At 36.4% G+C, this 15,075-nt stretch overlaps 1 protein-coding gene across 12 annotated transcripts in view; it reads left to right on the top strand.

Moving 5' to 3' along the window:
• Positions 1-15,075, top strand: part of LIN9 (lin-9 DREAM MuvB core complex component) — a 54,827-nt gene that overhangs the window by 20,623 nt on the left and 19,129 nt on the right. For all 12 annotated transcript variants that reach the window (XM_086870477.1, XM_086870442.1, XM_086870428.1 and 9 more), the window contains 5 exons: positions 4,585-4,742; positions 5,816-5,949; positions 6,903-7,022; positions 7,191-7,292; positions 12,005-12,085. In XM_086870477.1, coding sequence (XP_086726603.1) covers positions 4,585-4,742; positions 5,816-5,949; positions 6,903-7,022; positions 7,191-7,292; positions 12,005-12,085 — 595 coding nt within the window. The remainder of the gene's footprint in view (positions 1-4,584; positions 4,743-5,815; positions 5,950-6,902; positions 7,023-7,190; positions 7,293-12,004; positions 12,086-15,075) is intronic.

Below are 15,075 nucleotides of genomic sequence, written 5' to 3'. Positions count from 1 at the left end.
GGTGTCCAAGCTAGGATCTGTTGAAGTTGTTATTGTATCTTCTGTACTGCAGTAGTTCCTGGCCTAGAAGAACTGGCCGATTTTTCACTAAGTGGTTTTTTTTTGTCTATAACTAGCTCTTCATGGGGCAAATGAGTGCACATTTTCACCTCGTTTATTTTATTATTGTTTTTAAATCATTTTATAGATCCTCGACTTTTCCTAGATTGACTATCAAGACAGAGAAAAGATGAAGTCACCCATAAAATATTATACATTGCAGAGAAGAAGCCAGAATTTAATGAAGGACATTGGGCTTTTTTCTAATTTAGAATTTTTAATTCTTAAACCCTCTGATTCAGCTCAGCCTTTTCACAAAACCTACACCATTTAGTCTAAAGAAGGCTATGGGAGGATCCCATTTTTGTGTACAAATATTTGAAGGGAAGGTATAGAGAAGGTAGGGCCAGATGTTTTTCCAGCATTGTCTGGAGACAGGAAAAGAGAAAATGGGCACAAGTGAAATGGTGGAATCTTCATACTTAGATGTACTCAGAGGCTCTCTGGACATCGTCCTGGGAAGCCTCCTGGAGGTGATTCTGCTGGAGGGGTTGAAGGAGATAATCTTCAGAGGTCCTTCCAAACTTGATCACCCTGTCATTGTATAAGTAGTGTTTCATAAATTAATCAACCTTTTATTTCTGTAAATGCAAGCACTAAGGCACTGAATCCATTTCTTCAGAGATCACTGAGTCAGATTATATTTTGCGCGATGGAGACCATTTCATCTTCTGTACCTGCAGACAACATAAGTAAAAATCATCAGTCAAGGAAAGGCAGCAGAGCCAGCTTGAAAATAGCTCCTGTTGGAAGGATGTTCTTGTAATTTGAGCTTAACTTAGCTAGCTTTTCTTTCCTTTGTTGTCATGATTCCTACTGAGAGAGAAATGGTTTATTTGGAGGTTAAGTCATTAACTTCTCATTTGACTTTTGCCAAAAGTGTTTACTTCTCTAAAAGATCAGCTTGCCTCATTTAGCAGTCTGGTGGACCATAAAACTTCAAAGGCTTAGAATGGTTTGGGTTGGAAGGTTAAAGATTGTCTGATTCCAGCAGGGGTTGGGGGTCAGGGGATGCCCTAGGCAGGGAACCTTGTCTGCATCAGATTGCAGAACCCCATCCAACCTGGTGGGTTGCAAACTTCCTTTTGTTTTTCAGGAGTTCTTTGGGTTGGTTTTTTGCTTTTATTTTTTTAAACCATGAGGAAAGTGGTTTTGGATTTCATTTGGGAGCTTTCAGTTCAGCTATCATAGAGTTATTTTTTTAAAAAAGAGAGACTCATGCCAAAGGAACCAAAGGTCTACATGGGCAGGAAATTGTTTTACCTGAATTCTGAAGTAAAAGTATTTGACTGCATAAACAGTCTGATGGTTTCTTAATGCAAACTTTGAGTTGCTGCTTTATAGCAACGTAAAATAAGCATCCCTGTTTTCTTTTAATTTCTTTACTAATATTTTTTTTAAATTACTGGTAGTCTCTTTCAAGATCTCAGGAGTGGTATTTGGCCTAAGTTTAAAAAGACTTTGAATTACTGTAAATAATTTAAATGCTTTTTCAAGACAATTTTCATCTACTTCTAGAGCAAATGTTTTTTTTACCATTCTGTTAGAAATTTCTTCTGTCTGTCCTCATCATATGGAAGTAAGCTATATACCATGTCAACACTGATATCTCCCCATGAGGGATTAAAAAAAATAACTGAGACATTTTGCACCCACAGTGTTCATGGCAGAGGATAATAGTGTCTATGTGATAGTTATGCACATGGTTGTCATGTATTTTTTTTGTTTAAACATATTGTAGTATTTTCTTATGTCTGCTGCTACCTTAAATGTCCTATCACACATCAACAGTATGTTTGATTGGCACAGCAGTATTCTTCATGAGAGCCTGCAAAGCTTGTAAGATTCCTGTAGACTGTGGGGAAAGATATGCTCCAGAAAAAGGAAGAGGTAATGGTTTTATGTATGCTGTGTAAACTCAATTTGGCTTGTGAAATAGCAGTGGATATGAATTAAGCTTAGATCTGCTTGTCCTGCCGCTACATAATGGTGGTGATTCCTCTGTTAGTCCAAATTCTCACAAGTAAAGTAAAAACTGAAAAGAATGTTCAACCTCTTAAGAAGTCTTTATGGAAAACTAAAGAGTTTGCAATTTTGATCTGTATCATAGTTTTCATCTTCAGTTTTTCATAGGATAGCATGAAGATGGGATGACCTTTATTTGGGGAACATTGGGGTGGAAGTTTCCTTTAACAGAAGCCAGAAATGTATTGCAAATACTTTCTACACCCATAGTTACAGCATTTGGGAAAGAGACTTTTTAAGACCATCTGAGCTATCAGTAAAACAGTAGTTGCTGTTGTAGGGACCTTCCAAGGTCAGTGGTTAGTATATCAGCATTTGCATTTGTATTTCTGAGAACACAAGTCAAAAAACATCAGGTGATATTTGCTGTTCCTGATGCAAGATCCTGGACATGATTAAAAGGACTAATACAAAGTCTGTATTGCTTTTTTTTCTTTTTCTTTTTTTTTTCTTATTTTGTGATCTGTGGTCAGCCATTCTTCTCCTTAATGGAGTTGAAAAGTTTTGACCTGCATTTTGCAACTTGATATACACAGCCCACTGCAAGCATTATTTCACACCTGTTCCTCCCCAGTAGTAAATATGAAGTCAGTAGCATCAATAAATGAGAATATCCAAGTAAGCTCTTCATAGCTCTCCCAACCACCATTCCCCTCTATGTCTGCCACATCCCTTTCCAGATATTTTAAATTCCTAATGAGGCCTACTGGAATAGTACATAGTTCCAGGTAAACACATTCTGCTCTTCAGTGGTAAACTTCTGAGTGGGACACACACACACCTACAGCCTCAAGCTACAACAGAATTTCTAGGCTATACAAAGACGAGTGGTAATTTTTGTGCTGATAGTGGTTGGAAAGCCTCATATGGGAACCTTCAGTGCAGTGCACTTCTGCATTACTGGACAAAAGCACCTCACAGCTTCAGTTCATTCTTATGGTTTTTTCCCATGTCTTACTTAGGACTAAGATCTCGTTATGTTAACATTGGGAGAAAACAGGTGACCTATGCCCCTTATAATAACTTAGAAAACATGTATAAGATAAAAGGCAACTGATGTGTGCATGTAGAGTGTGAAACTGCTGGTCAGTGTGAAGCAAAATGGTCTCAGCATCCTGGCAGCTTAGTGCTTACAGTCTTCTTGTACACAATGCCAGGAAGAGGAATCATGGAAAAACGTGAAAGGGTTTTGTGGAAGTCTCCCAGTGAGGGGTATACAGAAGAAAACCTAAGAATGTTTGTGTCAGCATATAATAGGAGAGTAGTAGAAGCAGACTTGGAAAAAGGAGCTCGCTTCTTAGTAGTGGGTTGGAGATGACTGAGGAATATCTTCAAGGGATGTAATCAGAAAATTGTAATGTAGTAGAGGGAACCAGCAGCAGAGTTGACAAACATTCTAAAATAACTTCATAAAATAGAACTTCTTTTTGATCAGTAATCAATATTTAACTGCATGAGCTCCGCAGAAAATGTTTAATTTGAATTTGGGTGCAGTAAAGCAATTAACAAAGGTGGCAAATTATTTGATAAATAACTTTCTGCGGTCAGGCAGACTTAGAATAGCATTTGTGCACCTTTTTAAAATTACTTCTTTCATTGACACAAGAATGAAGAAACGTTTTTTAGTGAGAAATGAAAGACGGGATTGAGTCCTTAATGCCTTTGTGGTTTGTGTTTATCTCCCTCATGTATCTTGCCGATTCAGTAGATTAGAAATTAAAATTAATAAAAAATAAGTACTTTGAGAGTGAGCCTTCCATCTTTTAGATTGCATTTTAAGAACAATCCTACCCCCAAAAATGGGGAAAAGGACAACTATAGATGATCTGATTTTACACAGTATTCCAAGATCAAATAAACTTCTTCTATGATCAATCTCAGAACAGTTCAGCTGTGTAACAGAGGTTTTGGGACTGAGCTGTGCTGTGCACAGGTGCAAGGAGATGAGACAGAGAAGTGGCCTTTTATGAACTGTCTGGTGCCCTTTCATACTCAGTTAGTTTAATTGAGCTAATAAGCACATGTGAAAGGGATCTCCTGTCTATCAGTAAGTGCTGGCAGCCAGGAGCCTCACAGGATGCCCTCCTCAGGTGCATTGAACTGGCATCCAGAATAGACTGGGGTCAGCTTCAGCTTTTTTGTGACCATCCTAGATGAATCCTTATAAGCAGAAAAAATCCTAAAAAGTTGTACTCTTTAGATATCATAATGCAACAGCTAGTATTCCTGAGTATTATTTTTAAATAGACTCTTACTTTAAGGGTGATAATTCTGAGGAGTAAGATTGTCTAAATACATTAAACAAGACTTTTTTTTTTTTTTTTCTCTTGAGCACATCACCCCAAGCTTTTTCTTTTTCTCTCACTGATTTTTTAAACTGTGCCTATTTATTTGATGTGCCTTCACATGATTCATTTTCAATGATGAATTCAAATATAATTTTGTCTAATGATATTACAGGTGTTCCTCTGCATTCTTTGAGGAAGAGAGGTCAGCATTAAAACAGAAACGGCAGAAAATCAGACTTTTGCAGCAGCGGAAAGTTGCAGATCTTTCACAGTTCAAAGATCTTCCAGAAGAAATTCCATTACCGCTTGTAATAGGAACAAAAGTTACAGGTAATTTCTTAAAAACAAACAAAATAATCAGTCATGTGTATTTTGCAAGTATTTTAGTAAGTCATAATACACTTAGTGCACATAATTATAGTAAATGTAAAACATCAAAAATTATATTGTTTTTGTTAGTTCATTGAGAGTGGTATTTTTAAAACAGTGATAAGGTTTTGAGGTGCAAAAAAATTAGGTTTATTATTTCTGCTGTTCAAATTGTAGGGTTCTTTACATGTCTAGTTTTTTATATATCTAACAAATTTTGGTGAGAGGGAGATGCTTAATTTCAAAATATTGAATGTTGTCTGATTTTAAAATCTGACCTAATATGAAGCTTGAACTTTATTTTTCCATAAATATAAAACTGCTTGTTTTGAAACCGATAAACAATTGATACTGTAGTGTAACTGGACATGTATGCTAAACATGACATTGCCTTACTTAAAGACCTTACCCACAACTGAGGAAGGAATATGGTTGAAAGCATTCCACAGGTTTTGTGAAAATTTGAATTCCTTCCTCCTGTCTGATTTTAGTTCAGGTGCTTTTCACTTCAGCATCTCCTATTCAAGCCACTGCTGTTCATTGCATTTTTTGTGTTGAGCACTACTGCCCTTAGCTCTTGCTGAAGAGCAGGTGTGCACCACACTGCCTCTCCTCTCTCCTAGACCTGTATCATTGAGCTGTCTTCCACACTGTTTTTTGCTAAATATGCAGTCATCAGAGGAGGTGTTCAGAGAGAAATGCTGTGCAAAATCATCTGGAAATTGACTTTTGCCCGCAAAATCGATCTGTCAGAAGGTCTTGGGTATGAAATAGTAGGAGTTTCTTAGGCATAAGTGTAGTGATAAGGATTATTTGGGAAATATTTGACCTTCAAACTTAAATTTTGTCCAAAATTTGGTAATACTTCTATTACATACTTTTTTTTTCTGGGTTTGCTTTTTTTTTTTTTTTTCCCCGTTCAATCTATGTCCTTTAAGTATACATATAAAGAATTACTTCTAAAAGATGTTTTTGTTATTTGTGTCATAGCATTGTAATGTTTGGATTCTTGGTTCTCCTGTTGTTTTTTTCAGCCCGTTTGCGAGGTGTCCATGATGGCCTGTTCACAGGACAAATAGATGCTGTAGACACTCTTAATGCTACCTACAGAGTGACTTTTGACAGGGCAGGTCTTGGAACACACACAGTCCCAGATTATGAAGTTCTTGTAAGTGTTAATTACATATTCTGAAAGTAGCTATAATAAGAAAATGAAATATAAAAAATCCACAATGATAAGCTTTAATCAAAAATAAGAAAATAAAAAATTACACCCAGGTGGTATTGGCATAAAGTAGAAACAAGCGTAAGAGATTCATGGGAAATTCCAGGACGATAAACTTTTACTGTTTATGGTTTTACAGAACAGGATAACCCTCTATGATTAAAGCATAATGGCTCAGGGTGGAATAATTTACTAGACCATCTATTGTAAGCTGTTACAATAGCCTGAGGTCAATATGAATAAATACAATGAGTGGTATAAGATCCCAAAGAGAATTCTGCAATGGGATCCTGCCAGGATTTGCAGAAAATGTTCAACAAAACCTGGCCCTTTGTGATATGCCAAAGTCAGGAAAGGCCGGTGGATGTTGCAAGGTAGCATTATGAGTTGACTGGACTTGATTTTGAAATTACTTGTGCTAATGAAGCTACCTGGGAGGGATGTTGTTTTGGTCAAACAATTGGAGATTATCTCCCAGCTCCTGGGCTTTGTTCCTGCCAGACAATCCAGCCTAGGCTGCAAGATTTCTGGAGGACCTCACTTCCTTTTGTATGTAGTGTTGGATCTACATAATTCTTCTAGTCTCTGTCATGGTCTGAGTTTGTAGCCTCTGATGAACTCCTGTTGTGATTTGTCTGCCAATAGCAGTTTTGGAAATATTCATGCAGGTTTTATTTGATGTGATGCCAGAATACTTTGAAAACTCCAGCAACACATTAGGATTTTGAGGCTCCTGCCTAGACCAGAAGCAAAATGTTCATCTTTCTATCCGGATGGGTTGGGGTGTGGATAGGCACAGCTAGTCCATATCCCAAAAAGAAATTATGTGTTCCAAAAGAGTAAAACTTAATCAGACCCTGAAGTACATCGTCCCTTTCCCTTTTCCTGTCTGGCAGAGTAATGAGCCTCATGAAACCATGCCAATCGCTGCCTTTGGACAGAAACAACGGCCTTCACGCTTCTTCATGACTCCTCCCCGATTGCCATACACACCTTCACTCCAGTCTCCAATCACAGTAAGTTACTTTTTTCAAGTGGTATTAATCATAGTATTTTTGATATGTGTTGAAGCTGTTACATTAAAAAGTTTTTGAGATAAACTTTCTGATGTTATTTAGCAAGATCAAATTCTAGCAAAACCCTCTAAAAAGAAGCTATTAATTTAGATATTTTATCCTTTATAGGACAGTGATCCTTTATTAGGACAATCTTCATGGAAAAACAAAATTTCAGGCACAGATAGTGAAACACTAGGAGGCTTTCCAGTAGAATTCCTCATTCAAGTGGTAAGTATTAACTGCAGCTCTTAATTTTGTTGTTTGTTGTCCTTTAGTGTTTATTCTGCTAATTCTTCTGCACTTCACTGACCTTCTGTTAATTTATGACAGATGTGTTAATAGCCAAATTAACTTTTGAAGAGTTGTTCATGATGAAGAGATGTTTTTATTCCTCCCTTCTAAATTTTCTCACTTGTTTATAACCTTTGAAATATGCTACTTTTCAGGCCACAGAGGTCATCAAAAGTGTCTTATTTTCTCAGCTCTACCATTTTATCTTTTTAAAATAAGAATTGTTTCAACATGCAGACCTTAAGACTAATTTATTTATTTAAAATATACTTGCATTGTGCAAAGAACATTTGCCTATATGCATTATCATATATATCTTAATGTTAAATAATGTTCTACGCTCTTGGAGGAGAAAAGCAGCACCCATTTCCATGCAAGCAAACATTCATTTTATAGGTAACACTACACAGAAAATACTTGTTTGTCCTCACCTTTATGAAATAATTCCTCAGTGGTTTTTGTGCACCAGTTCAGAAGAGCACAGACTGATAGGAAGCCAAGGTTGACTGAATATTAAAACACATTGAAGCATTTTCCAGGATGATGGAAGAATGTAATTGTTCATGTTGGCTTAGCTTAAGATCAGTGATTGAAGTCTTTAACAAGGAAAGCACTTTTGAACGTGCCAAAGGAGATTGGAATGATTCATATTTAAAATATTAAGAACTGAGAAATAAAATGCCTTCAATTTTAAAAGTCTGTGTAATTGGTCAAAAGAATAAGTTTATGTCAGTAGCTCACATGGCACACTAACATTTGGGCCATTCAACATTATGAATTTTATTTGACAGAATCATCTATTCAGCTTTTTTAGAGGAAACTTGTATGAAGCTGATTTTGAAAAAGGTGTCATGCCATCTAGCTTAGCTAAAAAAATTAAAGAGAGATGTAGTTGCTATAAGATTAATTGTGATAAAATTGAAGTACACAAAAGATACAGTCTTTATGCAGCTAAACTGTATCTGCAGCTGTCCTGTTGGAGTCAGGGAGTATGATCAGTGAGACTAAATAACTGAAGTGTATTGAGCTTTACATCATCTTAGTACATCAAATTAATCTGTTTATGATATTGTTTCTGTGTTTTAAATATGAAAATGTGTGATTTGTCAGTCATGTTTGGCTGTGTATTACTACTCAGTGTAAGGAAATCTGAGTTTTGCAAGTATAGGTCTCTTGCTTGTATTGCAAATGGCAGCATTTTACAAAGATACCACATTAATATGTATTTTTGCTTGAAGATTTTCAAAATACTTTGAACAAAATCAATCCACAGATTTTTGGTGTTTGTCTATTTGAATGAATCAGAGGGCTTAAACATTTATGGAGGGACTTGAAGCATTATTTTTAAGAATGAATTTTTTAATTAGATGTTCAAGGAGGTACTGAAATTTGGTTCTGTAAAATACATGAGAATGGTGAATGCTGTTTATTGCTTGTGCTGTATTCACTAGTCCAGGTGTATTGTTATGTTAAGGTCTGCTGCTCAGGATGTTTTAACCTTTCTGATAGACTGGTACTTAAAAAAAGTCAAATCCCTTTTTCTGATTTAATGTTGATTCAGGAAGTAAATGGTCAAAAAACATTTGATTCCAAGAAAGCTTTCTGGAAAACTATTGCCAGGAAGTTACTTTTAAGACCACAAAGAAACAATTTTATGGGAAGAATTTTGGACAAAACAGAAAACACAGAGCACACCTTTGATAAGGTTTCAACCCAGCCCCTTATTTCCCTTATCTTAAAATTAGCTTTGAAGAAGAGGAAGTGAATCCAAGATCATATGTATACAACGAAAAATAAATATTATGGATATTCTCTCTACCAATAACTTGAAGTTGTAAGCAAGCACTGGGACTTGTAACAACTATTTTAATCATTGTTCTACACTGTTTTCAGTTTTTCTAAATCTTTATATTTATTACTACGTGTTACGTTTTGGCACCTGAGACTGTGGACTAATGTATTAGAAGACTAACTCAAAAATTAACATGATATTAAGAATTAAGTCAGCAATAAATGAGTAATATTTTTTTAAGAAGTCCTGCATGCTTAATTCATTATGTAATGTATCCTTAAATATTTCATATGCTATATGGCAGGTCAAAATCGATAGATTGCATTTGTACATTCTAGCCAGGATTTGGAGAATGTTTTTCCAAGTATTCGGATACAGCTTTTTTTATTTTCCTTCCTCCCTGCTTCCTTTCTTGTTTTGGGGTAAAAAATTGGACTGGGAGGCAGCGCTGTAAGACAAAGCAGATGTTGGCAGGGTCGCTGCATGCCCGGTAGAGGGAGTGTGGTGATGCAGCACGGGCACAGCATTGACCTGGTGTCTGCATGTGAGGAAAGGAGGGATCTTCCCAGCTTAAAAACAGGAGGAACAATCTGAAAATGGGTACTCGATTTTTGACTGTTTTCTCCTTATGAAAATTTTTAAAATATTGCACAGTAAGTTATCACACACTCCATTTTGAAATGCTCATCTTTTACGAGTAACAAACGAAGTCAGAAATGAAAATCTGAACATTCTGGTTGGGTTATTCCTTCATTTCTTTTACTGGGGAAAACCATTGTACTAAAAACTTGTTTCCAGTTTATTGAGAACTATAAATTGCAACGGTAAACAGGATGAGTTATGGTGAAAATAGAGCTGTTAGGCAAGAATTTCTCAAGACAAACAGGACTGGACTGTACTGTAGCATTCACTTGCAATCTGTGTAATAAAATGTACCCCTGAAAGAAAGTTGGTGGACATGATAGATACAATGAAAATAGTATCTTAGAATCGGATTATCCTGATCATTGGAATATGTCTTGGAATAGGATGAATATAATAGAAAATCCAAGCTCATCAAATGGAGAACTAGCACTGTGCATCCTCACATATGTCTGCATGTCAAAGTAGAAGTTAAGAATCAAATGCCTTGCAAATTCGGGGAACAAATTATGTATTCTGCATTAATTTGGGGACTCATCAACTTCATGAAAGAGAAGAATGTGTTAGGCAGTTGCTGGATGGCGATGACAGCACAGCTTGACAAGTAACTTTTTGGCAGCAGTGGCAGATGGTGTACAGTGCTTTTCTTCCTCCCAGGTGTTTTATTGGCAACATGAACACTTGTGTGGTGTGTTAGAAACTTGATCAGAGAGACAATCCAGCTCACAACTAACAATTTTACTTTTCTTTCTTGCCCCTTCTGAATTTATTTTCTTGTCATTGTCTCTTCTGTGAATGGGTTCTTCATGAAAAATGCAAAGAGCAAGAATGCAAGTGCTGGCACTGGGGGACAGCACAAGGACAGAAATGAGTAGCTGGAATTGGGAGGCTGATAACCCATGCAGTATTGCCTCTGGACCTCTGACCATGGCTCACCATCCATTCTTAAGATGCATCTGGCAAAATATTTGAAGTAAAGTATTGATGCCATTTTATAGGTTTAGTTTCCACATGTGTCATTCAGAATACTGTTAAGGCCTCCTGTGCTCACACACAGGAAAGATGGCAGTGAATGGAAAAAGATACAAAAAGGGCCAAAAAGTTTAAGAGATGAAGGGCCCTTTAAGGGAGTGGAGACTGAAAAGGGTTGGGTTGTGATTAATCAGGTGGAAGAACAGTGGAGATGCTTTTATTGTCTCTGAATAAGGAGGCAACACCTATATTTAGCTGAAATACAGCTTTGGCTGTTTGGCAATTTTGAACAAATTGCTATGACTTGAAAAAGAATGCATTTAGCATGGAAATTCCCAAAATATTCCTCATTAGCTGAAAGAGATCCTGGAACACTTTTCTAATTACAATTTGTGAGGACAAGCAGCCTGGCTGCATTAAGACTGAACTTAAAAGTCACAAAAGGGTTTATGTGTAAATCAGATGTGTGTTGAACTAGGAAATCCTATTTCTCCCAGTCACGTGTTTCACTGCCAGGATTCAGTTAACCCCTCTGGAATGTATAGAACCTGAAATTCTTGCTCTGTTTACTCCAGTAATAAAAATGTTGCTGGTTGTAGTGAAGTTAGGATCTCTCTCAGGGCCCTAGAGTATGAATAGTTTTAAGAATGATGAGTGTGTTGAAAGTGCTCCCAGTGATTTCCACTTCAGCCTGCTAGGTCCCCAGGTCAGGAGACACGGGGTATTCCCATTACAAAAGAGGGAAATGGAAAGCCCAGAGTTGTTCTGTATAAAATTGATCCAATCTCTATACCAGGGTTTACTGCAGGAGTTTACAGAAAGGGCTGGTGCTCGGTGGAGGCCACAGCTGAGAACTGTGTGGGGAAAAAAGGTGTAGTGAGGTGAGTGATACTAATTGTGGTATCATGACCATAACACCCTTCACTCTCCTTCAGCCTATAAAAAAACCTGGTTTTTCAGCCTCTAGCTGGCCATAAATCATGTTATTCTTCCTATAGGGAATTTCAGCTGATGGATTTTAGCACTCTTCAATTTATGGCACTTGGAATCACTTTAAAAATCTCTGGAAAATCCAGCATTTAATTTTAATTAACTTTAATTTCTGCTTTTTAGCTTGATCAACAACTGACAAATATGTTTTAAATTATGAAGGAAACAGTTATGGTTTTTTATCTTGAATTTCTATAGCATTTCAAAACTGCTTAAGGACCTATTCTTTCTAAAAGTATTTCCTTTGTTTTAGACCAGGTTATCAAAAATCCTTATGATCAAGAAGGAACACATCAAACAATTGAGAGAGATGAATACAGAAGCAGAAAAGCTGGTGAGAATGTTCTCTTTTCAGTTATTAAAACATTATGTACTTTAACTGCTAATGCAAATGAATTTAATTAGTAATTAAAATTACTCTAAATAAAACCTGTATTTTATTGCTTTCTATGACATGAAATGTCTTTATTATTTTTAAAGACAAGTCAGAGAGGTCAGTAGTTTTAAACATGATTCTCCTTTGAAAGCAATGTGCTTTGGAATGCTTTGTGCATTTTGATTAATGTTAACGTCGGGATAGCACATGTCATTTAACACATAAAGTAAGGAAATACTATGTACCTTGAGAATTTGGCATACAAGTTTATATGGTAAGATATTTATGCTAAAACTGTTTTGCAGATGGTAGATACTTATTACCTCAGCTTTCTGGTTAAAGCAGTTACTTATTTCAGAGATTTTAGTGTAAAGCCCTTGACTGGCATTTAAAGTTACGATACCACAGCAGCTACAGCATAATTAGCAGCAGCAGAATTGTTTTTCTTGCTAACTTTATCTAATCAGCAATCAGTAAACCAAAATTTTAAGAGTGGCTTTTCTACCACCCATGGCTATAAATTAAGAAAACTCTCAGTCTCAGCCTTCTGCCAGCATCCATCTAAGTTGTTGTCTCTGCACTGTACAGAAGGCTAAAGGTTTGTGGAGAAGAAGGATCCCTTATATTTCTTGAATCAAAAGAGTTGATTTTATTTTTCCAGGTAAAATATTTGAATGTTGAAAGATGTGATTTATTGTGTTGAGATTTCTCTTTCTGCCTTCAATGATCATGTGCTAGGTACATTCTCTTACTCTCCTACTGCCCCATCCCTGTGTCTCGGTAATTTTCTTCTTCTGTGCCGCATTGTTTTTCAAAACCTTTTTTCTCATTTTATCAGTTACTATACTATTTTTCCTGTACACCAAATGTTTTGTCTTTTAATTTTGTATGTTAGTAACAGATTAGATGCAAAGAGAAGATTAAAATATGTCATTGTGACCTGCAACTCTGATAAAGAAAAATTACCAGCTCTTAATTTTTTTTTCTGAGATATTCATATTTTTGCATAGATAAGGAGATCTATAGGAATGACAGTATCTTTGCTCTAGCAAGAACCTGACTGTTAGCTCAGCTATTAAGTCGTAAGTTACCTGTAGTGTTACTTTTCTTGGTCTCCGTATTCCACAAAATTGAAAGAGCAAAAAAGCAACTGGGAAGTAAGTCTAGAAATAGATGCTAAATTTGATACATTTTAGCTCAATTGTAACCTGCGTAAGGACTCCGAGATACTTTGAAATTCTTCCTTTGTAAACCAGCAATCATAAAGCAACCTCCATTACTATTCAAGGCTGTCCTGATAAAAATAGAGGATGTGAAACCTTCCTATTGGGCCATATTCTTAGCTCATCTTCTAATCCTCTTTGTTCCTTGGCAATCCTATCCATGTTTGTGGCACTGAGTATGTGTTGCTTCTCCTTTAAAATATATTTTCTTTGAATAAGGATCTTTTTCTGACCCCAGTTCACTTCAACATCAATAACATACCTGAACTTCAATAGAATTGAATCCTTTGAGTTCATTTGGGTGTACGTTAAATGTCAGACTTTGGTAATAATTCATACATTTGTCATTTGATAATTCTTAGGGTACCACTGCTGTTTGGTTTAAAGTAATCCTTTTATGAAGACTTCTGTTTAATGACTGATTCAATACAGAAATAAATGGAACTGACCAAAATCAGAAATGGTACTGAATGTAAGCCATTATTATCTGACACGAGTCAGGGGATGCTTTCAGAGGAGCTATTAATGTATACAGCTGTACATTTTTTGCCTAATTTTTCTTGACATCACTGTACTAGTCTGGGTTGCATGCTATAAATAAATTACTGTGTACATAAAACAGTAAACATTTGGATCAACAAGTATAAATTGAAAGGACCTGCAATAAAAATAAGGTAAAGGTAATGCTGATTGTCGTAGAGAAGCTTCTAGATCCTTGATGGCTGAGGTGTTACCTGCTTCCATCTACTGAAAGCCATCCATCTTTTGTCAGTTTAGCTGTTCATCAGTGTTTCCAGGTCTTGGGTTCCAGGTCAGAAATAGTGCTGGTACTGGGATATTTCTTTTGCTGTCACTAGCATAGAATGCCCTTAGCCTTTCCTCTCTGACAGGGAATTCATAATTGTCTGCAGCTTTCACAGCTAAGCTGGAGCAGTTCAGTTTGCTCTAAGGGAACTGGTCACTGGAGAAGGTCTGAAAGATTTGATTTTTTTATGTTCCAGAAAGTATGGCAAATTTTTGCTACTTTCCAGTGAATTCTGAAATTATGGTATTAGTTTAAAGCTCTGTTTTTAACCTTCTGAATTTTTGACCAGGATTATCCTGATGGATGCTCTTGACTTTGCAATTTGCTTTATCTTGGGTGTAAAATCTATAGCTACGAGTTTTGGTTGTAGGAGGTACCTGTATCTCAGTCTTATGGCTGGAACTACCTCTAGCTTCTCTTGCAAAAGGCAATTTGGAGAGGAAATTGCATAATATATTGTATGTTTTGTTTCAATTTCATAAATATCATCCAAACAATGTCAAACTGTATTCTGAAAAGAGTGTAAGAAACAAGGTACTGTATTTTGGTATTTTTTATTTTTGTGTAAAATCATGCTTACAAAATACTGTTACCAAATACAAGCTCTAGTAACTTTCTTTTTTGGCAGAACTGTAAGCTGTAACAAAAGGTGTGTAGCACTGAGTCATCTTCAAATGACCAATACCTTACTAGTCAAATGTGCCTCCCATCCTGCAGCAGAGGTGGTTGAGGCCATATTGTCCTGTACGGTTCCTCTGCTGGCAGGATGGGTTTCTGCTCAACCAGTGTGGAAAAGCCATGCCCAGCCACTGGAGGAATAAGCAAGTCAGACCACAGTCATCTTCTGTAGCATTTACCACCACAGATTATTGTAGCATTTCAGGAAGGGAATAAAAGCATGGCTGTTGCCTACACAGTTC

The sequence above is a fragment of the Cyanistes caeruleus genome, chromosome 2, assembly GCF_971803275.1.
Source record: "Cyanistes caeruleus chromosome 2, bCyaCae1.hap1.1, whole genome shotgun sequence".
NCBI classification, from domain to species: Eukaryota; Metazoa; Chordata; class Aves; order Passeriformes; family Paridae; genus Cyanistes; species Cyanistes caeruleus.
The sequence above is the reverse complement of the archived record's forward strand: the minus strand, read 5'-3'. Positions and strand labels throughout refer to the sequence as shown.